The sequence below is a fragment of the Talpa occidentalis genome, unplaced genomic scaffold (genome assembly GCF_014898055.3).
Source record: "Talpa occidentalis isolate TD23 unplaced genomic scaffold, MPIMG_talOcc4v2.1 talOcc4.12, whole genome shotgun sequence".
NCBI classification, from domain to species: Eukaryota; Metazoa; Chordata; class Mammalia; order Eulipotyphla; family Talpidae; genus Talpa; species Talpa occidentalis.
In genome coordinates this window covers 101857479-101884774 of record NW_023601212.1, presented here as the reverse complement: position 1 = coordinate 101884774, position 27296 = coordinate 101857479, and the positions used below count along the sequence as shown (strand labels likewise).

The 27296-nt window shown below is 54.6% G+C and overlaps 2 protein-coding genes and 1 long non-coding RNA gene across 4 annotated transcripts; 1 reads left to right on the top strand and 2 right to left on the bottom strand.

The window, feature by feature from the left end:
• Positions 1-3824: 3824 nt before the first annotated feature.
• ZSCAN32 (zinc finger and SCAN domain containing 32) lies at positions 3825-9418 on the bottom strand (the record flags this gene model as incomplete). The annotated part of the gene is made up of 4 exons (XM_037508093.1): positions 3825-3869; positions 4116-4210; positions 7005-7170; positions 9086-9418. Coding segments are annotated over 4 exons (621 nt in total), but the record flags the coding sequence as incomplete, so codon positions are not given.
• Positions 9419-9437: 19 nt separating this feature from the next.
• Positions 9438-10865, bottom strand: LOC119240216 (uncharacterized). Its single transcript, XR_005124113.2, has 3 exons — positions 10818-10865; positions 10293-10359; positions 9438-9723 (listed from the first exon to the last, which is right to left on the bottom strand). It is a non-coding gene; the product is annotated as an uncharacterized LOC119240216 (long non-coding RNA).
• An 817-nt stretch (positions 10866-11682) lies between these two features.
• ZNF174 (zinc finger protein 174) lies at positions 11683-18985 on the top strand. 2 transcript variants are annotated; one of them, XM_037507723.2, is made up of 3 exons: positions 11683-12201; positions 13024-13246; positions 16945-18985. In XM_037507723.2, exons 1-3 carry the CDS (start codon positions 11794-11796, stop codon positions 17544-17546), a joined length of 1233 nt encoding a protein of 410 aa, XP_037363620.1. In that variant the 5' UTR covers positions 11683-11793; the 3' UTR covers positions 17547-18985. The 2 variants fall into 2 exon arrangements, with proteins under 2 accessions (XP_037363620.1, XP_037363621.1); XM_037507724.2 differs by lacking the exon at positions 16945-18985 and adding an exon at positions 13882-16938.
• The last annotated feature ends 8311 nt before the right edge of the window (positions 18986-27296 follow it).

Below are 27296 nucleotides of genomic sequence, written 5' to 3'. Positions count from 1 at the left end.
TAAGAAACAGGAAACCATAAACGGTGGGAGGTAGAGTGAGCAATCTTACAAAGAGTAACCTACTACATTGTGCTTGCGCTCAGATTAAGGTCCTTAGGGTTAGCATCACCTACTGGCATCATCTAGTCTTCCTTTCCTTTGTTTCCTTTTTGGTGGTGACTGGGTAGAGCAGTGATCTGCTCTGGAGGCTGCAGTTCCCAAAGGGAGGTGCCCAGGGGTCATTGTGGGTTTAGAATAGATCCAGGTCGCTAGATTCTGGGTGTACAACCCATGATGGAGATTTCCTCTCTCCCTGTGTGAGGATCACTGTTGCCATGATCTGACCCGACTCAAAAACAGTTCTCAGGCTCCTAGTTTCTTTCTAGTGTCCTGGCAGTATTTGGGGATCCTATAGCTGCCTCCTTTGCAAAGCAAAACTAAGTTCACAGTGAGACAGGACTCTGGAGTCACAAAGAGTCAGAGGATTCAGCATTTTTATGCTGACTGCTATTCTTTGATGTGCTTTTTAAGATCCAGTTGTCAATAAGGCTACTGCTAAGCTGGAATCAGTGACTACATCTTCCCACAAGCAGACACGTATTGATCTAAGGAATCCATCTGTAAAGTTTCCTCCATGCTTGTTACACATCTCCTTCCTGTGATGTGAGTGCTGCTTTTATGTGCACCCCCTGATGGCGGGTGAGGGCAGAGTTCTTAGTGAAGCTTTTTTCACACTGAGAGCACTTGTAAGGCTTTTCCCCAGTGTGGGTTTTCTGGTGGGCACTGAAATGGGAGCTGTTGTTGAAGCTTTTCCCACACTGCTCACACTTGTATGGGCTCTCCCCAGTGTGGACTCGCCGGTGAGCACTAAACTGGGAACTGTTGTTGAATCTCTTCCCACAGACAGTGCACTGATAAGGCTTTTCCCCTGTGTGGGTCCTCTGGTGGACAATGAGGCTGGAACTCTGGTTGAAGCTTTTCCCACACTGCCCACACCGGTAGGGTCTCTCCCCTGTGTGAGTTCTTAGGTGGGCAGTAAGGTTGGAACGCTCACTAAAGCCTTTCCCACACACACTGCACTCATGAGGCTTCTCTCCTGTGTGGATTCTCTGATGCCGAACAAGGTACGAGCCTCGGCTAAAGCTTTTCCCACATTGATGGCATTTGGAAGCTTTTTCCGGTTCAGGAGCTGGCTTGTGGGGAGAGGGAGAATGCTGAGAGCAGTTTCTCCCACACACAAGATGTGTGCGGGTCTTCTCCCCACTGCAGAGCTGTTGGTGACCTGTCCTCTCCTGTGATGGGGGCTTTGCCTCACTCCCCTCTGCAGAACATTGACGTTGCCCTCTTGACACTGGCATGCCCTTCCAGCCTTTCAGTGGCTTAGAGCACCAGAAATCATCTCCAGCAGACTTCCTCTGTAGGGCCTTGTTCGTTTCTACTTCTGAACCATCCCAGTTTGGACTCTCTTTTTTAATCCCATTCTTCATCTCAAAACCTGAAGTCACAGTAGTGCACTGAACTGCAGAGAAGGAAAACAAATGAATGAGGGGCAAATGATAAGATTTCACTACTCTGAAGAAATGCCTAATTGGAATTCTTCATGAGATTCAATCTTTTGCTAATTAACAGCCTGTTTTTCCCAGTTGTAATATTCTTGAGTTCCACATCTCTGGTCACTGGTAAATTATACCCTAAACTCCACATGCCCCTCTTAAATCTCTTTGGATGTTCTGACACAAAGCTGAGGCAGAGGCCAGGTCTGTCATCCATCCATCTGCCTATAGGTGTATTCTTAGATCTCGATGGCCAGACCTCTGTGAGCAGTACAACAAAGGCGCTGCCCTGGGTCCAGGCAACTCAAACAAGAAAGCACATCATGTGTATCTGGCCAGCACAGGCTTGGGTAATGAAAAAGAGATCTGTACTGGAGAGGGTGGTGGGGTGTCAGTCTGCGCCAGAGGCCTAACTAGCAATCTAAAGATGCAAAGTAAGGAGCCTCCTGGTGGTGCAAGGGGTTAAGACAACCTATGAAGCAATAGGTTCAATCTAGTGCTCCCAGCAGCACAAGTTTGATCCCCAGCCAGGGAGGTGGCCCACATAGTGCAGCAGACCTCTCCTCACTCACTCGCTGCTCCCCTCAGCAGTTTAATTCTGTCAATCTGCCTGTTCTGTCCCCTGCTCTGTCTCTGGTGAATCCTCTCATGCCCCACATCTCTGGCCTGTGCCCTAGCTCTTGTATGAATAAATAAACCTTTAAAAAAAAAAAACTAAAAAAAAAAATGCAAAGTAAAGTAGAACTCCATGAATGAAGTTGGCAAATGAAAAATCTGGGCTTTAAAATGCAAGGGAGGGCCTCCCTGGTGGTGCAGGGGTTAAAGTCTGGTGCTATCAAGCTATTGCCAGCCACTGCAGCCTGAGTTCGATCCCTGGCCAGGGAGATGACCTACATATGGCGCAGCAGACCTCTCCTGTCTCCCCACTGCTCCCCTTAGATCTATTTCAGTAGATCCAGCTGTTCTGCATTCCACTCTGTCTTTCTGGTGAATCCTCTCCTCCCCCCCACCCGCACCTCTTGCCTATACCCCAGTTCTTGTATGCATAAATTAAAAAAAAAATCTTTAAAAATAAAATGCAGGGGCCTCCCTGGTGGCGCAGGTGGTCTGCAGCCTCTGCAGCACGGGTTCAAATGCCCAGAGAGATACCCACAGGGCGCGGCAGACCTCTCCTGTCTTGCCCGCTGCTCCCCTCAGCAGTGTATTTCAGTCAGTCTGCCTGTTCTGCTCCCCACTCTGTCTCTGGTGAATCCTCTCATCCCCCGTACCTCTGGTCTGTACCGCAGCTCTTGTATTCATAAATAAAATAAATCTTTAAAAAATATTAAAATGCAAGGGAAATAATCCTTAAATACTGAAAACCAAGATTCCTTGACCCATAGAAGGTCACACAGTAGAGACTGACAAAGCCGGGAGCAAGAACAGCTCCCTATCAATTGCCAGGTTAATGGCCTCCAAGTGCACTTTCCCAGCCTTTGACCACCAGAGTCTACAGTCGTACCAAGTCTGTTTGGGAACAGGACTGACAGATCAAGACTCCCAACCTCCGGGCCAAATTCCTGACACCCTTTTCACCTTTGTCTCTGCAGCCTGCAGTGGCCCTTTCTCCTGTTTTGCTGCCACAGTTCTACTTCTCACTTGGCAAGCAACAGCCCAGAGACGACAGCTGGACTAGGAGAAGGAAACCCAGCGCGTGGAGCGGCAGCAGGCAGACATCCCGGCCCTAGCCTCTGGTCTGTCAGGGAGGCTGCAGTGAGGAGCTACCTGCCGGATGGGGCAGCACTGACTGAAGAGCCCAGACAGGAGACCGCTGGGGGGGCAGCTGCGGTTTTCATCTCTGCCTGGGGGCCCGTCGCGCCTGCAGATGTGAGCATGTGCGCCCCTCTCCCTGTTCCTCTGACGCTGTGGCTCTTCTGCCTCCCCTCCGGCCTCATCTTCCGCCTCCTCACCCTGTCCCCACGTTCTTGCTCTGTCGCCGAGCTGTGCATCCTCTGTCATGAGCCTCTCATACGTTTCCTTTCTCCCTTGCCTACTCTCAGTATGGTCCCGTTTCTTTCCTTCGCTCCCTCTGCCTCACAGTCTCCCCACAGCCTCTCCTGAGTTCTTTCAGTCTCTCTCCTGTACACGTGCCCTCAAGACCTAGCGGGAGCGGGGGTCCTTACCCCATGAAGCACTTCTATTATTCTTCTGTGACACACCCCGATGGCGCGCCCTCTGTGCAGGACCACGGCGCGTCTGTCCTTCCTGACAGAGGGATACGGCTCTGTCTTCACACACAGCTGGTCCCTGAAACAACACCAGGGCCTGCTGCTACCGAAAATATTGTCCAGCTCCAGCCTGGGGTTGGGGCAAAGATGGGGCTACAGTTGTCAGATCGGGAGACAGCAAGGTGGGGGGTTGGCCCTCCCAAGGCCGGAGCAGGCAGAGCATGTGATGATGAGAGTGACAGAAGAAGAAAGCAACCTGAGAGTTCAGCGGACACCTACAATCTTTCTAACATCTCTGGGAAAAACGAGCTCGAGGCTGAGAGAGTGCAAGGTGGAACGGGAACTCACAAGTCAGAAGGCCCTGGGCACGGCTCACCTGGACTCCAGCCGTCCAGAGCACAGCCCCTGTCTCCTGATCTCGGAGATCCCTCTTCGGGGGAATGTTCCTGGGAGCATGCAGAGGCAGCGAGGCTGGGGGAGAAAACAGGCCCCGTTAGAGGGCCGCTTCCACACAACAGCACAGAGCAGGCTCCGAGGCCCCACCAGTCACAGCACCCGGGGGGCTGTGAGACCTCTAGAATCAGAAACTGTTGGTGAGGGCTGGGAATCTGTTTTAACACTCCCCAAGATGGGTGTGACACACACTCAGGTGTGAAGGCCACACACAGAATGGTGAGGCCTTCCTTTCACGGAGTTCTTCCTGACATAATAGCTTAAAAAAAGTTTTGGAGAGCCTCCCTCTTGGCGCAGGGGGTTAAAATGCAACTTATGAAGCTATCCACAGCCACTACAGTACAAGTTCAATCCTCGGCCAAGAAGCTACCCACATGGCGCAGCAGACCTCTCCTGACTCGCCTGCTGCTCCCCTCAGCAATGGATTTCAGTCAGTCTGCCTGTTCTGCTCCCCACTCTGTCTCTGGTGAATCCTCTCACCCCCCACACCTCTGGCCTGTACCCAAGTTCTTGTATGCATAGATAAATAAATCTTTAAAACAAAAAAAGTTTTGTTTGCCATTCTAAAAAAATAAGTGTACATTACAAACATCCCCTCAGCAGTGGATTTCAACAGATCCCTCTGTTCTACTCCCCACTCTGTCTCTGGTGAGTCCTTTCACCCCCCTCCCCGTACCTCTGACCTGCACCCCAGTTCTTGTATATATAAATAAATCTTTAGAAATTCCACAGTAACTTTTTTTTTTTTTTTTAGAACAAGATGATGATTTCTTCCCAGACCCCCACCTTCAAGAATTCTATAAAGGAAATGATTCATTTTGATGGCTTATAAGAGAGGCTAAGCGGACACTCAGGATGTACAGCCCTGGGAGCGTACGATGCTGGAGACAGGAGCACCGTGACGCGCCTGGAGCCCGGGACAGAGTGAGTCCTGCCTTTCTGTCCACAGACCCTGAAGCCGAAGAAATCACAGCCCAGATGATGCTGAGGATTACAGGGAAATAAATACTAAGTGGCAAAGTCTACAAAGATATTGATAAGAGTATTTACTTCCCTTATAAACCATGAAAGCAAATGAACCTATTCGGCAATTTTCCATCTCCCCGCAGAAGCCTGCCAGCTTAAACAGTGTTCTCCTCCAGGGTCTGAGGTGTGTAAAGAGGAGCTGCTTTTTAAAAATGATTTAGCGGGCCTCCCCGGTGGCGCAGCGGTTGAGCGCTGGGTTGCGAAGCTGCCCGCGGCCTCTGCGGCGCCGGTTTGATCCCCGGCTGCTCCCCGGCCACCAGAGGAGGGTCCCACATGGCGGGCAGACCTCTCCTGCCGCCCGCTGCTCCCCTCAGCAGTGTACTTCGGTCCTTCTGCCTGCTCTGCTCCCCGCTCTGGCTCTGGTGAATTCTCTCACCCTCCCGTGCTTCTGACTGTACCCAGTGCATGTATAAACGAAAACAAACAAACAAATAAATAATAAATAAATAAAAACATGCCTCTATAAAAAAAAAAAAAGTTAAAAAAAAAAAAAATAAAAATAAAAATGATTTAGCAACCTGTAAAGGCAGGCTTCAGTGAGGTAGAAAAGGCTGCAGTGGCCTTGTGGCCACCTAGAAACGTATCCCTTCAAACTGCCTCGTGGAGAGAGACATAGAAATGGAGCCTCTGTCTGTGCAGTGAGGTATCAGTCATAAAAATGAACACAGTGTTGGGCCTCCCCCGTGGTGCAGCGGTTGAACGCTGGGTTGCGAAGCTGCCAGCGGCCTTGGCGGCGCCGGTTCAATCCCCAGCTGCTCCCCGGCCACCGGAGGAGGGTCCCACATGGCGCGCAGACCTCTCCTGCCGCCCGCTGCTCCCCTCAGCAGTGTCCTTCGGTCCTTCTGCCTGCTCTGCTCCCCGCTCTGGCTCTGGTGAATTCTCTCACCCTCCCGCGCTTCTGACTGTACCCAGTGCTTGTATAAACAAAACCAACAAACAAACAAATAAATAAAACATGCCTCTATTAAAAAAAAAAAAAAGATAAACTCAAAAGAGAAAGAAAAAGTGTAAAACTGTGAAAGGAAGAATAGACTGTCAAACTAGAAATTAGTAACTGTGGTACTAAAATGGCTAACACTGAAAAATGAGTCAGACGAGAAAAACTAAAACAGTGTCGGAAGAAAATCACAATAATGGAGAAAAGTATTCTGGAAAAGGTGCAGCTGGCTGGGCAAGACGGTTACTCCTCAAGGCCGTGCTGAGTGGCTGTGCAGGTGAAGGCAGCACGCTCACCTCTGCTCACACCTGACTCCGAAGCGAGAGGGGTCACGGCCGTGGAAGAGCACCGGGCTAGCACAGAGCGTCTCTACCTTATTTTTTTTTTTTTTATTTATTTAATAGAGGCATGTTTTTTATTATTTATTTATTTGTTTGTTTGTTTTGTTTATACAAGCACTGGGTACAGTCAGAAGCGCGGGAGGGTGAGAGAATTCACCAGAGCCAGAGCGGGGAGCAGAGCAGGCAGAAGGACCGAAGTACACTGCTGAGGGGAGCAGCGGGCGGCAGGAGAGGTCTGCGCGCCATGAGGGACCCTCCTCCGGCGGCCGGGGAGCAGCCGGGGATCGAACCGGCGCTGCAGAGGCTGCGGGCAGCTTCGCAACCCAGCGCTCAACCACTGCGCCACCAGGGAGGCCCTCTACCCTATTTTAAGCACTGTTACCCTCAACGAAAATGTGACCTCTTGTTCCTTGGCAATATTTCATAGACACCTAACGGGGAAGGCGCCAGCTCAGGCCTGCACTTCATGAGTCAGCCGACCCTCCCCTGAGGCGGGGGCTCTGCTTACCTTCAGGCGGTCCCCAGGGTCTTCGGTGGGAGCTCTGTGACCCCTTCAAAGTCAGTTCCTCAGGAAGAAGCCCCGGCTTCAGGTGGGGTCTTGTGGATTCTCTGGCTGCTCCCCAAGGGGCTGTCTCCTCAATGAGCACTTTCAAGTCCTTTCCAGAGTCAGGGACCTGAGAACAGACCCCGCCGTCTGTCACTGCAAACGCCTGCCTAAGCTGGACATCACAACCCGAGAGTGGCATTAAAACACGGCGCAAGGCATGGGGAGGCAGAAGAGACACGCTCGGAACCACGCAAATGAAGAGAATGTGGTTTCAGTCACGTGGCCTCACCGCCTCCCGGGGCCTGCGCGCCTGCAGCTGGGGGCGCCAGCGCTGGCCTTCCCTGTCGGAGACACTTGCTGCTTCCTCTCCCGCCTCCACGCCTTCCAGCACTGTCCATCCGGACTGCTGGCATCGCCTCTTCATGGCTGCCCTGCGTCCTCCCTGTGGGCCCTCCGGCTTCTCTGCATGGCACCCAGGAGGCCTCTCTAAAATGTAGGATCGCGACTGTCCCCGTCGACACTCCCTGTGGCCCTGCTGGAGTCCACACTCCTCTCTGCAGCCTGAAAGGCCCCAGCCCAACACAGGCTCCCTTCCACCTCCTTTTCTCAGACCTTCTCCCTGACCCCGAAGCTCTAGCCACAGCACCCCGCTTTCTTAAACACTCCTGTCTGTCCCACCACTGGCTCTGGAGCTGCGCTGTACCCGCAGCTTGGGGCGCTCAGCTCCCGACGCACCAGCTCCGCCTCCATGCGCTGCTCAGAAATGCCCCTCTGAGAGGCCCTGCCTCCCGTCTCCCCCGCTCCCTGCCAGCTCGTCCTGCTCATTTGCCAGAGCACCGATCTGTGCCACCTGTCCCCGAGGGATGGAGGGTCCAGCAGGCGGGAGGTCAGGCCTGTCTTGTTCCCTGTCGGCCCCGCATCTCGGCACTTCCATCCACTGCGTTTGCTCTTTAAGTCTCAAGCTGGTGCCTGCCAGCCACGGGTCCTGGGGATGGGGTCACACTCCTTGACCCTCCGCACCCCTCGGGCTCCCCATCACTTCCACGAAAGGTTTCTCGTCGCCGTCCTAGCCCTTATGTTCCTGCCTGTTGCATTAAGAGTTTGGGTCCGAAGTGGGCAGCAGCAAGAGACCACCACAGCACTGGCCAGGAGAGTGGGGCCCAGGATGATATTAGGAGACGGGGGTCCCCGCCCCATTCAGCTCACCTCACACGGGTCTTGATTCTTGGGCCGCCGCCCCCCCCCCCCCCCCGCCCATCCTGGCACCCTCAGCAGTCCCAGTGCCGCGCCCTATAACCTCCTCTCTTCCCAGCGTGTCCCTACTGCTCTCCTCTCTCCACGCTGTCAGCGCGCCGAGCACCTCCACCCGCTGTGGACACCTCCTCTCCTCGCCGCTCCTCCGCAGCCACGGCCCAGGTGGGCCCCTCGCCGGGAGATGCAAGTGGCTCCGCTCCGGCCATGCAGACTCCTCGCTGGCCAGCTGCTTCCTGCTCTGACCACAGCCTGCCTGACCCACATCCCTCCTCCCCGCTTCCCCTGGCGCGTGGAGGGAATTTCAGGCGCTCTCCTGGCGCCAAGCCGCCAACCAGAGGCCTCCGGTTATTTTTCCTTCTGTGCCTTTCGCCCTCCCTTCACTGGAAATGTACAAGATGGTTACAACAGACAGATTTCAGACTGGTCCCGCCGCCAGGGAGGGTATTTCTGAAACTGTCCAGTTAACGAGGCAGCAAGGACACATGGCCACCCCCCTTCAAGGAACAGTCTAGCAAGAGAGCGGCTTTCCGGACCCCTTGCATGAAGGATAGCTGTCCTTTGCCTGGCCTTCTTTGGAGACCTTTTCTGGGTATTTTCTCTAATTAGGGACCCTAGATCTCCACTGAAAATAGGGATGTGTAAGTTACTTCAGCAAACGGTCTTCCCAGGCCCCGGGCACAGCACCAACCCGAGATGGCTACACCGCTTGTCTCTACCAGCGCCTCTGCGGGGACTCCCGCGCTCCTCGCCGACTTCACACCCCAAACCCCAAGGTCCCGACACCTCACCTGTCGCCCCGGAGACCTCTGTACATCTTCAACCAGCGCCACGGCTTCCTCGCCATTTTCCGGGTGCTGCTCCCTAACCCAAGCCTGGATCTCCTCTGGCAAGATGGTCAGAAACTGCTCTAAAACCAGCAGCTCCAGGATTTGCTCTTTCGAGTGAGTCTTTGGTCTCAGCCACCGGCAGCAGAGCTCCCAGAGCTTGCTGAACGCCTCGTGGGGGCCGCCCACCTCCCGGTAGCAGAACTGCCGGAAGCGCTGGCGGGAGGCTTCCGAGTCGGGGCCGCGGCCGCGGGGGGCCGGCTTCTGTCCCTGCGCGGCGCCCCGGCCGGGGGGCGGCCGTGCGGGGGGGCTCCTCGTCGCCGCCATGCTCCGCTTCAGCAAACTGGCTCACTCCGGTCGCCACGGCCACGGCCGCCCCGGGGGCCTGATTCCATCCCCTCGGGCGCCAGCGGGAGCGGTGCCCGCCTGGGGCCAGAGAACCGGAGAGCGGGCGGCGAGCAGGCTCGGGAGGTGGAAGAGGCTCGACTCCGAAGGGCGGTGCGGTCGGTGGGTCGGGAGGAAGCCGGCATCAAGCCGCGTGTCTCTCCTCGCCGCGCGTCCGGGAAGATCCGTGTCCTTCACTCCTGGCACGTTCCCAGGCTCTGAAACATCAACAACGCAGCGACCGTCTCCCGCCTCTCGTCCGGTCACGACTCCCCGGACCCCGCCAGGGCTGCCCAGCTCCGGCCCCAGCCGAGCGGAGACGAGACCCGCCGGGGTCGGCCCGGCCCGCTCCTTGGGGGGGGGGGTAGCCCGGACCCTCCTTCCCGAGGGCTCCTCTCCCCTCCCCCTGCACCCCACCGTGGGTCTGCGCGACGACGCGCTGGGTGCTGTTTTATTTTCCACCATTCCTTCCCCCCCCCTTCAGACAGCGGCGTGTCCCCCGGGAGGAGCCCCCGGTGCCGCACAGGCGCTGTGGGGCTGCTCCCGGCAGGCAGCACCTCCCTCCGAGCCGCGGACCCGGCACCGGGCACCTGGCTCCTGGCACCTGGCTCCTGGCTGAGCGGGGCTGGCACCGGGCACCTGGCACCCGGCACCTGGCTGAGCGGGGCTGGCACCGGGCACCTGGCTCCTGGCACCCGGCACCTGGCTCCTGGCTGAGGGGGCTGGCAAGGCGCCGGGCCGGTCCGCACAGAGGTGGCGACGTTCCCGCTTTCCCGGGCATCGCTACCTCGGGAGGCTGTCGGGCCGGAGTCAGGACGTCCCACGCTGCCCCCTTCTCCACAAAAGGGGTGAATCTGTTCACAGGAGTGAAAACATCCATTTTTAGAAACTGGATCCAGGTCGCCCTTCTCTCCAGGAACTTCTGCCTCCTCCACCCGGGGCACCCTCGGTGCGCGCCCGTGCGCGGCGGGGCCTCCAGGGGGAAGGCGGCGCCCACTCCCCGCCGTCCAGGGCGTGCGCCCCCGCCTTCTCCGAGCACAGACCGACGCGCTCCCGGCTCCCGCAGGAGGCGCAGCCCGCGCGCGGTTCTCAGGCCCAAAGCGCAGAGCAGGACGCGGGCGGGCAGCGCGCGCGAGAACATCGGGGGCCCGGCGAGCCCGGAGGGGGCCCCCAGACCCGGCCCCTCCCTTCAGGAGGGCCGGCGCAGGAAGGACTCGGGGCGCCCCGCACTGGCCCCTCCGCTCGGAGTAGCCCCCAGCCGTAGGGGCCCCCGGGCCGGCGGGGCCCAGCCGCGAGCCCGCCCCACACTCACCGCGCGCCCGCGACGCCCCACACTCGCGCAGCCGCCCGGCCGGAAGTGGGCGCCGCGAACCCCAGCGCTAGTCTGCTCACTACGCACGCGCCAAAGTCTGTCTGGACTACAACTCCCAGGGTGCATTGTAAAGACTGGGCGTCGCGCTCGCGGCCATCGACAGGCGCAACAGCCAATAGGCAAGAGACAACGTCCTCGACCAGCCAATCGTCGCGGGGCGGAGGCGGGCCTCCTCCTAGCGCAATTTCTCCGCAGCCAGTGGGCGTGTCCGCGACCAGCGCCTCGCCCCGCCCCCCGCCCTGACCACTGGATGCCCGGTCCGGGGGCCCCAGCGGGGCGACTCCCCTGCAGGCGGGCGCGGGGCGCCGCGCTGTCGTGACGCGGCGGTCGCCGGCGCCCGCCGGGGCGCGCCCTCGGCTCCCGGCCTGAGGGGCGCGAAGGAGTGTCGCAGCTTCGCCGAGCCGGGCCGAGCGGGACGCCCGCGGAGGCCGCCGCGGCGGGGCCTGCGGAGCCGGGGGAGGGAGCCGGTCGGCGCCCCGACCCCCGCCGCTGCCCGGCCGCCCCGGCCCACCCCGCGGCCCCGGCGGGGGGCTGAGGGCGGTCGCCCCGCCGCGGGGAGTGGACGCGCCTACCTGTAGCGGCGCCCGAACTTTCCCCGGCGCCCTGCGCCGTCGGGCCGGCGCCCCGCTGCCCCCGCGCGCTCGCCGCTCGGGTGCGTCGGGCCCCGGCCTCTCCCTCGGGGACGCCGGCTCGTCCGCCCGCGGGACGCTTGGAGAGCGCGGCGGAGCGACGCCCCCTCCCGCGCCCCGGGCCGCGGCGTCTCGCCAGCGCGGGGTCCGGGTCGCGGGTGAGAAGGCCGCGCTCGGCCGCGCCCCCGGCCCCTCAGCGCCCCGGTTTCCAGCATCCGGAGCCCCGCGCGTCATGGTCCCGGCGGCGTGAGCAGTTTGCGGGAGAGAGACCCGGCCCGGCCCCCGACATGGCAGCTAAGATGGAGATAACTTTGAGTTCGCGGGCCGACCCTCAGGCCTCCTCCCGGCAGGAGAGGCACATCATAGCCAGGCTCGAGGAGAAGCGGGGGCCCCCCCAGCCCCGAGACGGCCCGGACCCCGAGCTCTGCCGCCAGAACTTCCGGCGGTTCTGCTACCAAGAGGTGGCCGGGCCGCAGGAGGCGCTGTCCCGGCTCCGCCAGCTCTGCCGCCAGTGGCTGCAGCCCGAGCTGCGCACCAAGGAGCAGATCCTGGAGCTGCTGGTGCAGGAGCAGTTCCTCGCCATCCTGCCCCCCGAGATCCAGGCGCGCCTCCCGCGGCGGCGTCCGGCGAGCAGCCAGGAGCTGGTGGCGCTGGTGGAGGACTGTCACAGAGCGCCCAAGAGACCCAAGCAGTGGGTAAGGGCGGGCCCCTCCCCACCCGGGCCGCCGGGCCCTGGCGCCCCCGTGAGAGCCCAGAAATGGGCGGGGTGGCGGCAGGTGCCTCCTCCCGCCGCTCTCCAGCCCTCGGGGGTGTAGCCGACGCCCAGAGACCCCCGCAGGCGCTCGGGGAGGAAGCGAGGACCCAGGTTCTCGCCACTCCTCGCGCCCGAGAACCTGGGGGGAGTCACCCCCCCCAGCACCCCAGGCTTCCCCCCACTCAGGATCCTGCGCCGCGGGGCAGGACGTTGACTGTGCGGCAACTTCCGAGGGCCGCGTCCAGGGAGGGCCCTTTGGGCCGCATTGCCCGCCCCGCCGCACCCCCAGGCAGAGGCCGCGGGGGGCCTAGGCCGCGAGCAGACCGGGTCCTTGGGAGATGGAGGCGGGTCGGAGCCGGCTGGGCGCGGCTCTCGGAGCCTTCCTGCGGCTGCCCGGCTGCCACCTCCTCACCCGGCCCAGGCCCGGCTTCGCGGGGCGCCGCCCCTGCTGCCCTTCCTGCGGGCCGTTCCCTGCGGCGGAAAGGGCGGGGGTGGGCACAGCGTGGGAGGCCGCCGGGCAGCGCCGCGTGCCCGCTGCCCTCCCGCCGCTGACCCCGGGCCGTGAGGAAGGCCCCGGGTCTAGGGGCTGCCGCTCGGGAGGTGCCGGCCTGGTTCTGGCCACTCTCGCGTCCTTCCCGGAGCGTCTCTCTCAGAGCCGGCCTCCCGGCCCACGGTCAAGGATCCCGGGGGTCAGGGCAGTGGCGGGGCCGAGCTGTCAGCAGCGGGTCCTCAGGGTGCGCTCCGGGGCTTGGGCTGTTCCCAGGTGGCCGTCTGCATGCAGGGGCAGAAGGTGCTCTTGGAGAAAACTGGATCTCAGCTCGGCGAACAGGAGCTGCCAGACTTTCAACTGCAGACGCCTAGGAGACAGCCCAGGGAGAGTGCTCTGGGGGCACCTTACCTGGCAAGATCCCAGGACCCCCTGAGCCCCCATCATTGGGAAAAATCGCCGCTTCTCCAGGAACCGACTCCCAAATCGACTGGGCCAGGTAAACACTGCCTCTGCTCTACCTGCCCTCGGCCCTGTACCGCCATTCAGAGCGCGTTCTGCACAGGCGGGGGCCATGTGCGTGTTCATGTTTTTAATGTTTGTGATCAAAGATCTCAGTGACACTGTTCCTAAGAAATATGTTTGCTTTTTCTGCTTTTTCTGTGTTCGATAATCCAGTGCCCCGGATTTTTTTAGTGGTCAAGTATTATTCCTCTCCCTGTCAGAGCTTATAGCGAAGACAGCTCCAAAGCGCAATCATTGAACCCCCCCTGCATAGCTGTGACTGAGTTGCCTGACTCAGAAGGGCCCCCTATTTAAAAGGGCCCTAATGAACATTCTGCTTATTAGAGGAAAGAGCCCCCGCTGTGTAGCTTTCCGCCCCTTCCTCCTCTTGTGACCGGCAGGTGCGCTGACCCCTTGCACGCATTCTCTGTCTCTGGTAAAATGCCAGCGTGGCTGCAGGCCTGCTTTACAGTCTTCCGAGCTGTAAGACTGAATGACAGTGGCACCTCAGTCAGTCTTGGTGATGTGAAGACAGGGTAGGTCAGCAGGTTAGAGAGAGGGCTGTAAAAGAACCTCCTTTCCTTAAGATTTGCTGCATTTAGTGAAACTTTGCTTATCCTCGGGACTCAGGAACAGAAGACCAGGGTGTCCGTCCTGCAGGAAAGCCTTGTGACTCCAACTGAGGCCCTGCCCCCGAACCTGTGGCCTCGTGGGCCTGCACGAAGTGGGCCGCACCCTCCCTTCTGCCTCAGCGGACGCAGCTGGCTGTGTGTCATGTCTCCACTTCTGTTTATGTGATCCCCGAAAGGGCTCGGCCATGTTCCTCATCACTGAGCCACCCGTGCCTTCCTTCCAAGCTGCATTCTCCATTTTACTTTTTGAGATACAATTCATACTGTAAATTTACCCTTTTTATGTGTATAGTTTAGTGGTTCTTAATGTAGTCACACATTTGTGCAACCGCCACCACCACCATGTAATTGCAGAGTATTCTCATGACCTCAGAAAGGAGCCGGTACCCACCGGCCGTGCTCTCCATGGCTCGCCTCTCCAATTGCTGCAGCTCCTGTATGCTTTCTGCTGTGGATTTGCCCATTTCTGGTTATTTCTTATCAAAGGAATCATACAATGTATCACTTTCTGTGGTTGGCTTCTCTACTTAGCATAATGTGTTCAGGGTTCACTCATGTTGTAGTGTCAGTGCTTTATTTTTTTATGGCAGAATAATATGCATTCTGTGGATGGACTACATTTTGTTTATCCATCGATCGGTTGATGGGTATTGCTTGCTTCCCCTTTTCGGCTCTTGTCAATTATGCTGTTATGAATATTAGTGTACAAGCTTTTCTGTGGACACATATTTTAATTTGTACACATATATAAGTGTAGAATTGCTGGGTCATATAGTAACTTTGTATTTAACCTTTTGAGTAACTGCCAAACTGGTTTTCCAAACTAATTGCACCGTTTTACTTTCCCACTATCAGTCTATGAGAATTCCAGTTTCTTTACGTCCTTGTCAATACTTGTTATTGTTGGTCTTTTTTGATTATAGTGATCCTATTAGGTGTTTTTTAAATTCTATTTATTTTTGCATAGAAGAACTGGGGTGTAGGACAGAGATAGGGGGGCTGAGAGGATTCACCAGAGACAGCGTGGGGAGCAGAACAGGCAGATCCACTGAGATACACTGCTGAGGGGAGCAGCGGGCGAGACAGGAGAAATGTGGGTTAGCCCTTTGGCTGGGGATTGAACTCAGGTCATAGTGGTGATAGCGCTGAGATTTAACCCCAAGGCCACCAAGGAGACCCCTAGGCTTTTTTTTTATTATCCTAATGACGTCAAATATCTTTTTATGTACTTATTGGTCAATTGTGTATCTTCCTTGGAGAAGTATCGTTCAGCTCCTTCACTCATTTTTAATTTGGGTTACTCTTTTTTATTGTTGAGTTCTAAGCATTCTTTATATATTTCGGATACTATATATAAAATTTGCAAATATTTTCTCTCTTGTGGGTTGTCTTTGCTGCTTGATAGTATTCTTTAAACATTTTTTTAAGATTTATTTATTTATGCATTCAAGACCTGGAGTACAGGCCAGAGATGTGGGGTGGTGAGAGGATTCACCAGAGACAAAGCGGGGAGCAGAACAGGCAGACTGACTGAAATACACTGCTGAGGGGAGCAGTGGGTGTGCCGTGTGGGTTGCTCTCTGACCAACCAGCCATCAAACTCGTGCTGCAGAGGCTGTGGATTGCTTCATAGTGTGGTGCTTAACCCCTTGCGCCACCAGAGAGGCCCTCTTTAAACATTTTAAATTCTTATGCAATCCAATTTATTTTTTTCTTTATTTGCTTGTACTCTTGGTGACAGATCTAAAATTCCATTTCCTCAAAAGCCTAATTCTGAGTCATAAAAGATTTATACCTATATTTTTTTCAAAGAGATAAGTTTAGCTCTTACATGTAGGTCTCTGATCCAGTTTGAGATAATTTTTGTTACAGTCTTTTGCATGTGGAAATCCAGTTGTTGCAGCACCATTTATTGAAGACTATGCTTTCCCCATTGAATTACCTGACAACCATGTTGAAAATCAATTAACCATTATTTTTTAAAAGATTTATTTATTTATGCATATAAGAACTGGGGTACAGGCCAGTAGTGTGGGGTGTGAGAGGATTCACCAGAGACAGAGTGGGGAGCAGAACAGGCGGACTGAAATACACTGCTGAGGGGAGCAGTGGGAGACAGGAGAGGTCTGCTGCACCAGGTGGGTAGCTCTCTGGCAGGAGATTAAACTCGTGCTGCAGTGGCTGCGGATAGCTTCATAGGTTTTGTCTTAACCCCTTGTGCCACCAGGGAGGCCCCAATTAACCATTTTTGATTGGACTGTTTATTTAAATCTGATATAAAATAAAATTTAATATTCAGTTCCTTAGTCACTGTAGCTACATTTCAAGTGCTGAAGCATCACTTGTGGCTGCCCTATTGAATATCTCACACACACAAACACACACACACACACATTTTCCACATTGCTATTGGATAATACAATATTAGGTCCTCTGACTTACCCACAGATCATTCCAGCTCATCTCCATCCTGATTCTTAATCCTGGTGGTCAGAAATTATAGATTTGTTGTAATTAGAACACACGTCTAGCCCATATTCCAATTTCTAAGCACTTATGCTGCCAATGAAAGAAAATACCACGTTCACTGGATTTACCATCATTTGAAGAGACTGTGGTGGTCATTCAGTGTCTGTGTAAGTAAGGGTATATTTGCAATGCTAAAATTTCAGCTCCCTTCCTTCTTTTCCTTCATCGTTGATAATAGGCTCTGATGGGTTTGCTTTTCCTTGTTTTTCCCTTCCCAAACCTCTCCCTGGAGTAGGAAGGAGGGAGGAGTTGGAGAACTTGGTTCATAACTGTACTATAAATCAGAATCACCCCAGGAACATGTTAGCTGTATATATTTCCAGACCTCATTCCCCACCCAGCCCCCAAATCTGACTCAGCAGTGGGGGGGCAGTGGGGGCAGGCTACCTTGTTTGACAAGTGCCCCAGATGAATCTGATGCAGATAACCAGTGGAAGACCATACTTTGAGAAACTTTGCCATATATTTCATGACTCTTGCTGAGTTTCCTTCTTCAAAGTTCAGATAGTGACATATTTCTTTCTAATTATAGAAGCCCCCAGAATGAAAAGTGACAACAAGGAAAATCCACAACAGGAGGGGGCTAAAGGAGCAAAGGCTTGTGTATTGTCAGCCAGCAGATCCAGAGGGAGTGGTCTGCAGAATCCTGAACCAAGAGCTGTGAACAGGAATGAAACCCGCTTGTCACGTAGGCATATCAGCCCCCCAAATGCTCAAAAGCCATTTACTCACTTCCAGAGACATTGCAGGGAAATGGAATTCATCAGCAGCTCCCTAAAAAGCCACCCATTGAGGGAGCTAAAGAAAAGCAAAGGAAGTAAAAGAAGCTTGAGCAGCCGTTTGCAACGTCTTAGTCACCAGCCCACCCGCTCAGCAAAGAAACCCTATAAATGTGATGACTGTGGGAAAAGCTTCACCTGGAATTCAGAGCTGAAACGACACAAACGAGTCCACACAGGGGAGAGACCCTACACGTGTGGAGAATGTGGAAACTGCTTTGGGAGGCAGTCAACCCTGAAACTGCATCAGAGGATCCACACTGGAGAGAAACCCTACCAGTGCAGCCAGTGTGGGAAAAGCTTTCGGCAGAGCTCAAACCTTCACCAGCACCACAGACTCCACCATGGTGACTGAGCGCAAGTATCATTCTTTCTGTTCGGAAGGAAGGTGTTAGTGTTTTTCCTCCCCCTTACTTGCATGTAAATCACAAAGACTGCGTGACTTACAAGGAAAGCAAGAGGTCTCTGAGGAGTGATGTTGCACATTTGACTGGCAAAGAATCCCAGAAGGCAAGGAGTCACGGAAGCTGACAGGGTGGAAAGATGGCAGGTCTGGGCATTGGGTCACAGAGAATTGTGGTCTTGGTTAGAGAGTGACGAGCAACTGCTGAGGGAGAAGCAGGATGATCCTGCAGGTGCCTCCTTATGAAATCTCTCTCCCCTCTGCTGCTTTATTTATTTAGCCTATAAAATATGTTAAGGGGTAAATTCTATCCATAATTATATATGCATTTGCTATCATGCTAGACAATCTTCATGACATGCATACTTCTTTAATAAAGATGAGTGATCCACCAGAATTTCAAGGCAAAAGTTCATTGGAATATAAATCCCCAAATAGTCTTCTAATATTCTGTAATTCTGGGCTGTGACACATGACATAAGAATATACATGTCTGTATAGGATACTATTTCCAGTAAATTAGATTATGCTTTTACTAACATACACACACACACCGCACATATAGACACATTTGAGAGATCATTTTGTATCAAAGCACTTTTGATAGAATCATTGAAACATTAATTTTATGATATATAAATCATACCTCAATGAAGCTTGTTAAAGTGGCAGATATATATAAATGTTAAAAGTCCTAACATTATATAATCCCACCACTTCTTTTTCTCAAAGTGGAAATGAAAACCCAGCGTGCAGTTCTTTGTCACCCTGGGCAAGCCAGCTGATCTCTTGGCTTAGAGGAACTCCTGGTAGATGGCTACACTACCTCAAGAAAATGAAGGTAGTGCCCGTCCTAAAACATACTCCTAATGCTGACAGTCACTTCAGGGCTGGGTCCTGTGCAGGCCTCACCCCTCCCCCAAGAATCTCAGTGTCCTCCTTCCTGCAGAGGGACAAGTACACACACACAGAGCACACGTCATCACATCTCACCCCATCTTTGCACACAGTCCCCACTGCCCTTAGGGCTTTCTGCCCCCACATCCCTGATTCACAGGTTGGTCACTGTGCAGTGACTTCTCTGGGGAGTCCTTGAAGACTTACTACACTGGTGAGTCAACTCCCTGTTCCATGCCACACAGCAGGGACACTCACATGCAGAGCAAATTCACCCCACGCCCCAGAAGCCATCTGCAATGTCTGAAAAAGTTCCTGGTTGTTATGACATGGGGAAAGGAGGGTTACTCTTGGCCTTGAAGTTGCAGCTAACATCTTAGTGTGAAGGATGGCCCTACAACAGTTATCTAGTCCAGAATAGTGCCAAGGCGGGGGACCACCCCATACACTAACGCTCTTTCAAAATAAGAACTTTTCGGGCCTCCCCGGTGGCGCAGCGGTTGAGCACTGGGTTGCCAAGCTGCCCGCAGCCTCTGCAGCGCCGGTTCGATCCCCGGCTGCTCCCCTGCCACCGGAGGAGGGTCCCACATGGTGCGCAGACCTCTCCTGCCGCCCGCTGCTCCCCTCAGCAGTGTACTTCGGTCCTTCTGCCTGCTCTGCTCCCTGCTCTGGCTCTGGTGAATTCTCTCACCCTCCCGCGCTTCTGACTGTACCCAGTGCATGTGTAAACAGAACAAACAAGCAAACAAATAAATAAATAAAACATGCCTCTATAAATAAAAAAAAATAAAAAACAAACAAACAAAAAAAAAATAAGAACTTTTAGGGCCTCCCCGGTGGCGCAGCGGTTGAGCACTGGGTTGCAAAACTGCCCGCAGCCTCTGCAGCACCGGTTCGATCCCCGGCTGCTCCCCAGCCACCGAAGGAGAGTCCCACATGGCGCGCAGACCTCTCCTGCCGCCCGCTGCTCCCCTCAGCAGTGTGCTTCGGTCCTTCTGCCTGCTCTGCTCCCCGCTCTGGCTCTGGTGAATTCTCTCACCCTCCTGCGCTTCTGACTGTACCCAGTGCTTGTATAAATAAATAAAAATAAATCTTTAAAAAAAAAACAAACAAAATAAGAACTTTTCCCCATCATTTTAGCTTTTGGATTGGGCCCACACCCAGGCAAGAGAAATAGGCTTCAGTACTCAGATAGATGTGAGTCCCTGCCATCCCTCAGGGCCATCCCTCTACATCAGATCCTGGTGACAACCTGCTGGATGCAGCACAACCTCTTGTCTTTGGGGCAGATACTTAATGACAGCCCAGTGGACTTCGTCGTTTGGTGGCCCTAAAGACTAAACCAGGTCCCTCTCCCAACAACCATGTTAGCTCTTGGGAGAGTTTGTCTTCCATGCTAGACCTGCTTCTCACTGCTCAGGGCCTCTTGATTCCTCGTTCTGTTCCCACGTCGCTCTCCCTTCCGCTCCAGGCCAGTGTCATTGCTCTCCCTTAATAACGTCCCTAATTATATGTACACCCATCAGTGCTGAAACAGATGAGCACAAACTTATTGGCTTAACACAAACATCCTCTTCTAGCTCTGGAGGCCAGAAGTCCAAAATTGCTTTCACTGGGCTGAAATAAGAATTAAGCAGGGCTGGTTCCTTCTGCAACTCTGAGGGGTAAATCTCCTTCCTTGCCTTGCCTTCTTTTTTCTTTTTTAGCTCCTAGCGACCACTTGTATTCCTTGGTTTGTGGTCCCTCTCTCCATCCTCAGAGTGCATCCCTCCAGCCTGTCACCATATAACCCCCCGACTGACTTTCCAGTCCTCCATACAAAGGACCATCATGATGATGCTGGACCCACCCAGAGAATCCAGAATAATCTCCCCATCTCAATGCCTTCAACTCAATCACACCTTGCAAAGTCCCTTTTGCCACATAAAGAAACATCCTCAGATTGCAGGGATTAAAAAGTGGGTGTCTTGGGGGCTGTAATTTAAGCCTATACCCATCTATTGAATCAAGTTTGTCAGTCAAAGATGACTTTTCCTAAAATCCAGGAAACATAGATGTCTACTTATTTCTAAGAGTTGGGATGGGGATTCTTCCTTAAATAGGAGCTTTATTTTCTTCTTGGTATATTTTGAAGAACCTGTGTGTTTTCTCTGTTCTGATCATAAAACCAAAAACTGCTGAATCTTAATGTTCTTGGGTACCTGTTCAACTGTGGGCCTTGAGTAAACGTGATAAAACTACCACACCAGGGTCTCCCTGGTGGCACAGGAATTAAAGTCTCAGTGCTACCAAGCTATTGCCAGTCACTGCTGCATGAGTTTGATCCCCAGCCAGGGAGCTGACCCACATGGCGCAGCAGACCTCTCCCGTCTCCCCGCTGCTCCCCTCAGCCGTGGATTTCAGTAAATCTGCCTGTTCTGCTCCCCACTCTGTCGTGAATCCTCTCACCCCTGCACATCTGGCCTACACCCCAGCTCTTGTATGCATAAATAAAAAAATCATTTAAAAAAACTAGCATTCTAAATATCAGTCATTCTCGAAGCTCAACCATTGATGTGTCTTACCTTCCCTAACAGGCCAGTTTTCCTCAGCAGGTAAGTCTCTGTTGGAGTGGAGGAGAGCTCGTTAGGGTCTGAAGGCCTGGAACAAGGCCCTTGGGCTCCCAGCTACATTTGGGTGTAGGGCTCCAGCCCCCACCCCCACGCTGTCTCCCTTGCCCATGCCTGTTCCACCAGCAGGCCTCAGCAAAAACAGACCTGTCAACTTGCAGTCAGCCCTCCAACAGAAGAAAATGTCTCCTGCAGCCCGTCCCCGTGGAGCAGCCTGCCCATAAGGTTCCTGTATTTCTTGGGTTTGCCCTGTACTTACCCATGAGGGGTGGAATGATTCTACTTGGGATCTTCCTGTGGTCCCTGGTTTCCATGATAAATGGGGAAGGGTGCACCCTCGCACAGGTGGGGTTCTCCACAAGAGATAAGAACCCCCTCCCATAATACCATCATCACCCCCAACAAAATTAGCAGTAACAAAACTAGCAATTAACACACAACACAGTGTTGCAATTTCCCCAATTGTTTCTAACACAAAAATGGCATCTTTTATAGTGCGTTGTGATATACCAGAAAATTCATCCACTGAAAGGATACAGCTCAGTGATTCGTTAGTTTAGTCATAGAGTTGTGGCAACCATCACCACAACCTAATTCTAGAACATTGTCAGCAGCCTAAAAACAAGCCCCATTCTCATTCGTGGTTTTTCCCTGTCCCTGCACACCTCCCCTCCTGTCACTCAGCAGTCACCAGGATTCATCCAGGTTGTAGCCTGTGGAGTGCTATATGCGTTTTAGGGCCGGACAATATTAACTAATGGATGGAGCACATTTTATTTATTCATTCGTAAATCGATGGGTGTTTGAGCTGTTTCCACTTTTGGGCAATTGTGAACAATGTTGCTGTGGACATGCATACAAACTCATGTGTGAACTTGTTTTCATTTCTCTTGGGTGTACACATAGAGGTGGAATTGCTGCATCATATGGTTAATCTGTCATCTTTTTTTTTTTAAGGATTTATTTATGGGTCTCCCTTGGTGGTGCAGACAATTGAGCGCAGTGCTGTGAAGCTGTCCGCAGCCTCTGCAGCAGGGGTTCAATCCCAGCAGGCTGGCCAGAATCCCACATGGTGCGCAGACCTCTGTCTCGCCCGCTGCTCCCCTCAGCAGTGTTTTCTGTCTTTCTGCCTGTTCTGCTCCCCACTCTGTCTCTGGTGAATCCTCTCACCACCAGCCCCCGACCCCCGCATGTGTGACCTGTACCCTGGTTCTTGTATGCATAAATTAAAAAAAATATTTTTAATAAAAAGATTTTAATTTATGCATTCAAAAACTGGGATACAAGCCAGAGATTCGGGGGGTGGGGGTGATTCATCAAAGACAGAGCGGGGAACAGAATAGGCAGATTGACTGAAATCCACTGCTGAGGGGAGCAGTGGGCGAGACAGAGAGATCTGCTGTGCCATGTGGGTATTGGGCTGTGGACAGCTTCACAGCACTGTGCTCAACCCCCTGTGCCACCAGGGAGGCCCATCTATGTCAAATCTTTTACGGAAATGCCAGACTATTTTCACAGGGTCTGTATCATTTTATTTTTAAAAAATATTTTATTTATTTATTTATACAAGAATCGGGGTACAGGCCAGAAGCGCGGGAGGGTGAGAGGATTCACCAGAGACAGAGCGGGGAACAGAACAGGCAGACTGACAAAATACACTGCTGAGGGGAGCAGTGGGTGCGATAGGAGAGGTCTGCTGCACCATGTGGGACTTTTGCCGGCCAGTTGGCCGGCCAGCCAGCCAGAATCAAACCAGCACTGCAGAGGCTGCAGACAGCTTCACAGTGCTGCGCTCAACTGCCTGCCCCACCAGGGGAGGCCCATCTGTACCATTTTACATCCACACTAGAGTGTGTTAAGTTTCCAATTTCTCTTCATCCTTGTCCACACTGTTATTATCTGTCTGCTCATAGCCATCTAGTGGATATGAAGTGGTGTCTTACTGTGGTTTCGATTTGCATTTCCGTGATGGCTAATGATGTCTGGCATCTTTCTTGTGCTTGGCTGTTTATGTGTCTTTTTTTGAGAAATGGCCATTCAAAACCTCTGTCCTTTTAAACTTTGGTTATTTGTCTTTTTTTGGTTGAGCTTTTGGAGTCCTTTATATATTATGAAATCAAATCCTTATCAGATCTGTGACTTGCCTGGGAGACAGCTTGGGACAGTGGAAAAAGTGCCAGATTAGGAGTCTGCTGACCCAAGTTGCCTTTCTAAGGCTGCAGCCAGCCAGTAACTGAGCTCTGTGATGCCTAAACTCCAGTCCTTATCAGTAAAATGAGGTCAGACAACACGCTCTCGCATTTTCTCTTCAGTTCCAAGCTGCCCATCTATACCTTGAAAATATGGCCCTGCCTTGAGTCAAAATAAAGGTGAGCCTTTGAGCTCAGTGGTGTGAATTGTCGGAAGCCTCGGTAACACGTCTTCCCAGGGGTAAAATGTGCTCACGCTACATTTTCCCAAGGAGATGAGCTTACCATCTCTCTTGTGTTCACTCTCTGGGTCCCCTCTGGTCCTTCTCACCCGGCATCCTAGTTTCCTGGGTGCTCTCTGAAAATGCACCAGCCCACTGTCTCTTGTCACCCCCTGGTCCTGATGCTGAACCTAGCGGCCTCTTGGTCAAGATGGCCAGGAGGGGCCACTCCAGCTGCTCCAGATCTGCTCCTCTGTGATGGCAGAGTCCCCAGGGGTGGTTAAGCGCCTCCCTGGCCCGTACAGAGCTGTCAGCGTGACGAAGCGCCAGGCGGCCGTGAAGCCCTCAGGGAAATGCGGGTCGAGCCAACTCTGTGTCCAGCTTGGGTCAGGAGGCATCAGTTGCTTAGTAGGGGCAGTTCTCCTGCGGCTGAAGGCTGCGCTGGGGGTTTATTCATGAAGGTCCGTCACTCTCGTGAAATGCGTTTGCTCGTCCTCCACCCGCCGGGATGATGAACCCGGACTCTGTGCCCGGGAAAGCCCGTCGAGAAGGGCTCGTCTCGCGAATCGCCAACGCAAAAGTGCACGCGCAACCGCCAAGGAAACACTATCAGGGACCCGGGCAGGACCTGCTGGAGACGCCGGCCCGGCCTTCGCCTCGGGCGGCCACCTGAGCGCAGGCCGTGAGGATCTCGCGCGGCGCGGGGCGCGGGGCCTCGGCTGCTGGCCCAGCGCCTCCGGGCATCAGCCCAGCCCCAGCCCCCGCGCCTGGAGCGTGAGCGGCGGCGCCGCAATCCAGCCGCGCGCGAGCGCGGGCATCACCCCCGCAGCGGCCGCGCCCCGCTCCCGCTCGGCCGACACCCTCGCTGCCCCTGAGCCGCGCCCGGGGGGCCCGGGGGGCCCCGGCTGCCGCTCCCCAGCCCGTCGCGGTGGGGGCAGGGGCTCCAGCGGCCCCGGCGAACGCCCGGCCCCGCGCCGGAAGTGGGCGCGCGGCTTCCGGCTCCCGGCGGACGGGCCGCTCTGGCGCGGCCTCGCGTGGGCACTTCCGCGTCCGCGCCGCTGGGGGCGGGGCCCGGGGCGCGCCGGGCTGGGGGCGGCGGCGGCGGCGGGAACGGGGGCCCCGCGGCTGGCGCTGCTGCCCGAGGCACGGCCGCGTCTCCCCGCGCCCGGAGCGGGCGGCTTCACCTCCGTTTATCGCCGGGCCCGGAGTCACCCTGTCCCTCCCCGGGCCCGCCCGCCCGTCCCAAGCGGCAGCTCCCCTCGGGCCCGCAGACGCCCCACGGAGGCCGCCGAGCGCGCGCGTCAGGCCCGCGGGCGAGGGGGGCGCGGCGGCCCCTCGCGGCGTCGGAAGTTCAGCGAAATGTCGTGGCGTCTCCCCCTAGACGGGCCCGCGCCCGAGCCCGGTTTAAACACGCCTCTCCGCGCCGGCCGGGACGGGACCCCCCTGCGGGAGCAGCCCGGGCGGCGGTCAGGGGGTTGCGGCCGAGAGCCGCGCCCGGGAGCCGCCGGGGCCACGGCGGGCGGGAGGCGAAGCAGCCGGTGCCCTGGCGAGCGGCGGCGGCTCCCCACGCCCCGGCCCGGGCCCCAAGGGCACGCCCGTCGGCCTTTTCTGCCGGGCACCGGCCTCTGTCGTTTTGGCCTGGAGTTTCCCTCCTTCCTTGTGCTGCGCTGGCTCAAGCTCAGGCCCCGCTTCCCAGAAACTGCTGCTGCCAGAGGGGCCGTGAAGACGGTGGGGGGGGGCATGGTCGCCCCACAGGCTGGTAATCTACAGAACCAGAACAGACCAGTTTACAGTTCTCATGAAGCTCACGTAGTACATTGTAAACAGGTGCAAAAACAATTCCTACTGGAAGCTTAAAGGGATACGAAGTTTAATGAACAACACGCCCTTCAGATTAACCTGCTGCGCACACCTGCCATAAACTGGTAGCTTACTGGCAGCCCGATTGTAAGTACGCAGCCTCGGGGTCTGACTCCAAAAGGCATTTACTGTGAAATGTCACTTTACTTTTAACTCCCTGAATTACAGGGGTAGGCCTTTTCTGTGTCTTTTCAGTGGGAGAGAGGAATAGACTATTACCTGTTGCAACAAAAAGATATCGAGTCCAACTTCACTGAGAATAACAACACAATTCCAGTTTCTTCTTTTTTTTAAGATTTATTTATTTATGCATACAAAACTGGGGTACGGGCCAGAGGTGTGGAGGCTGTGAGAGGATTCACCAGAGACAGAGTGGGGAGCAGAACAGGCAGATCCACTGAAATACACTGCTGAGGGGAGCAGCGGGGTGACAGGAGAGGTCTGCTGCACCATGTGGGTTGCTCCCTGGCCAAGGATTGAACTGGTACTGCAGAGGCTGCGGATAGCCTCATTGGTTGAGTCTTAACCCCTTGAGCCACCAGGAAGGCCCTAAATTCCAGTTTCTTAAATTACAAAGTGTAAACTGTTGACACCCGAATTCCACTGGAGTAATGCTGTTTTCATCAATGAAGACAGTGACCCTGATAACCCAGCAATCGTGTTAGGTAGGTGAGTGTGCATTTTCATCACTGCATCAATAACGAAATCCCAGAAATTTGTTCGAGTTGATTTCTTCACTACAAAGATTTTTTTTTTTAAGATTTATTTATTCATTTATACAAGCACTGGGTACAGTCAGAAGCGCGGGAGGGTGAGAGAATTCACCAGAGCCAGAGCGGGGAGCAGAGCAGGCAGAAGGACCGAAGTACACTGCTGAGGGGAGCAGCGGGCGGCAGGAGAGGTCTGCGCGCCATGTGGGACCCTCCTCCGGTGGCCGGGGAGCAGCTGGGGATCGAACCGCTGCGCCACAGAGGTCGCCGGCAGCTTCGCAACCCAGCGCTCAACCTCTGCGCCACCGGGGAGGCCCTGGCAAATGTGTTTAAATACAAGTGCACGATAACGCAACACCTGGAAATGCATCTTTCACAGTAATTGACATTCAGATTTTAATTATTTTTGTGTATACTAATCACTAACATTAATGCACTTTTATTTTTTTGAAGATTTATTTATGCATACAAGAGCTGGTGTGTAGGTCAAAGGTGTGGGAAGGTGAGCGGATTCATCAGAGACAGAGGGGGAGCAGAACAGGTAGATGGACTGAAATCCACTGCTGAGGGGAGCAGCGGGGAGACAGACGAGGTCTGCTGCGCCATGTGGGTAGCTCCCTGGCTGGGGATGCTGCAGTGGCTGCTGCAGTGGCTGCGAATAGCTTTCTGTGTGGAGACTTCACCCCTTGCACCACCAGGGAGACCTAGAAAAGCACTTTTATTACATTCATGTTTATGTTGTTTTTTTAAAAGTATTTTCGTAATCTCTTGGCATAATCTTCCAAAATGGAGGGGGCGGGGAGAGAAAGAAGGGAGTGTAAAGGCTGAAGTTAATTGTGAAAGAAATCTCATCTGGAAAGGTGAATTTCCACATTCATGGCATAAATCCTCCTCTTCCTGAAGATTAAGTTAGATGATGAACCAAGTATCCAGCATGCTCCCGTAACAGTAATTACTACTCATGGCAGGGCAGGTCATGTGGAGGTCTGAGAGGAGCAAAGCATCCTTCCCACCACCAAGTCCAGGCCCCAGGAAAGGGCGAGGGCCAGATGGCCGCAGGCCTTGTACACGCCTGAGCGTGAAGGTCAGCCACGTCGGAGCCCAGAGTGGGAACTGCACGGCCACTAGTGGCCACCTGACAGCAGCCAGCCCCCACTGGGGAGCTTCTCACATGCTTGCTAACCGCTCCAGAAATTCACGTACGTAATCATATAAA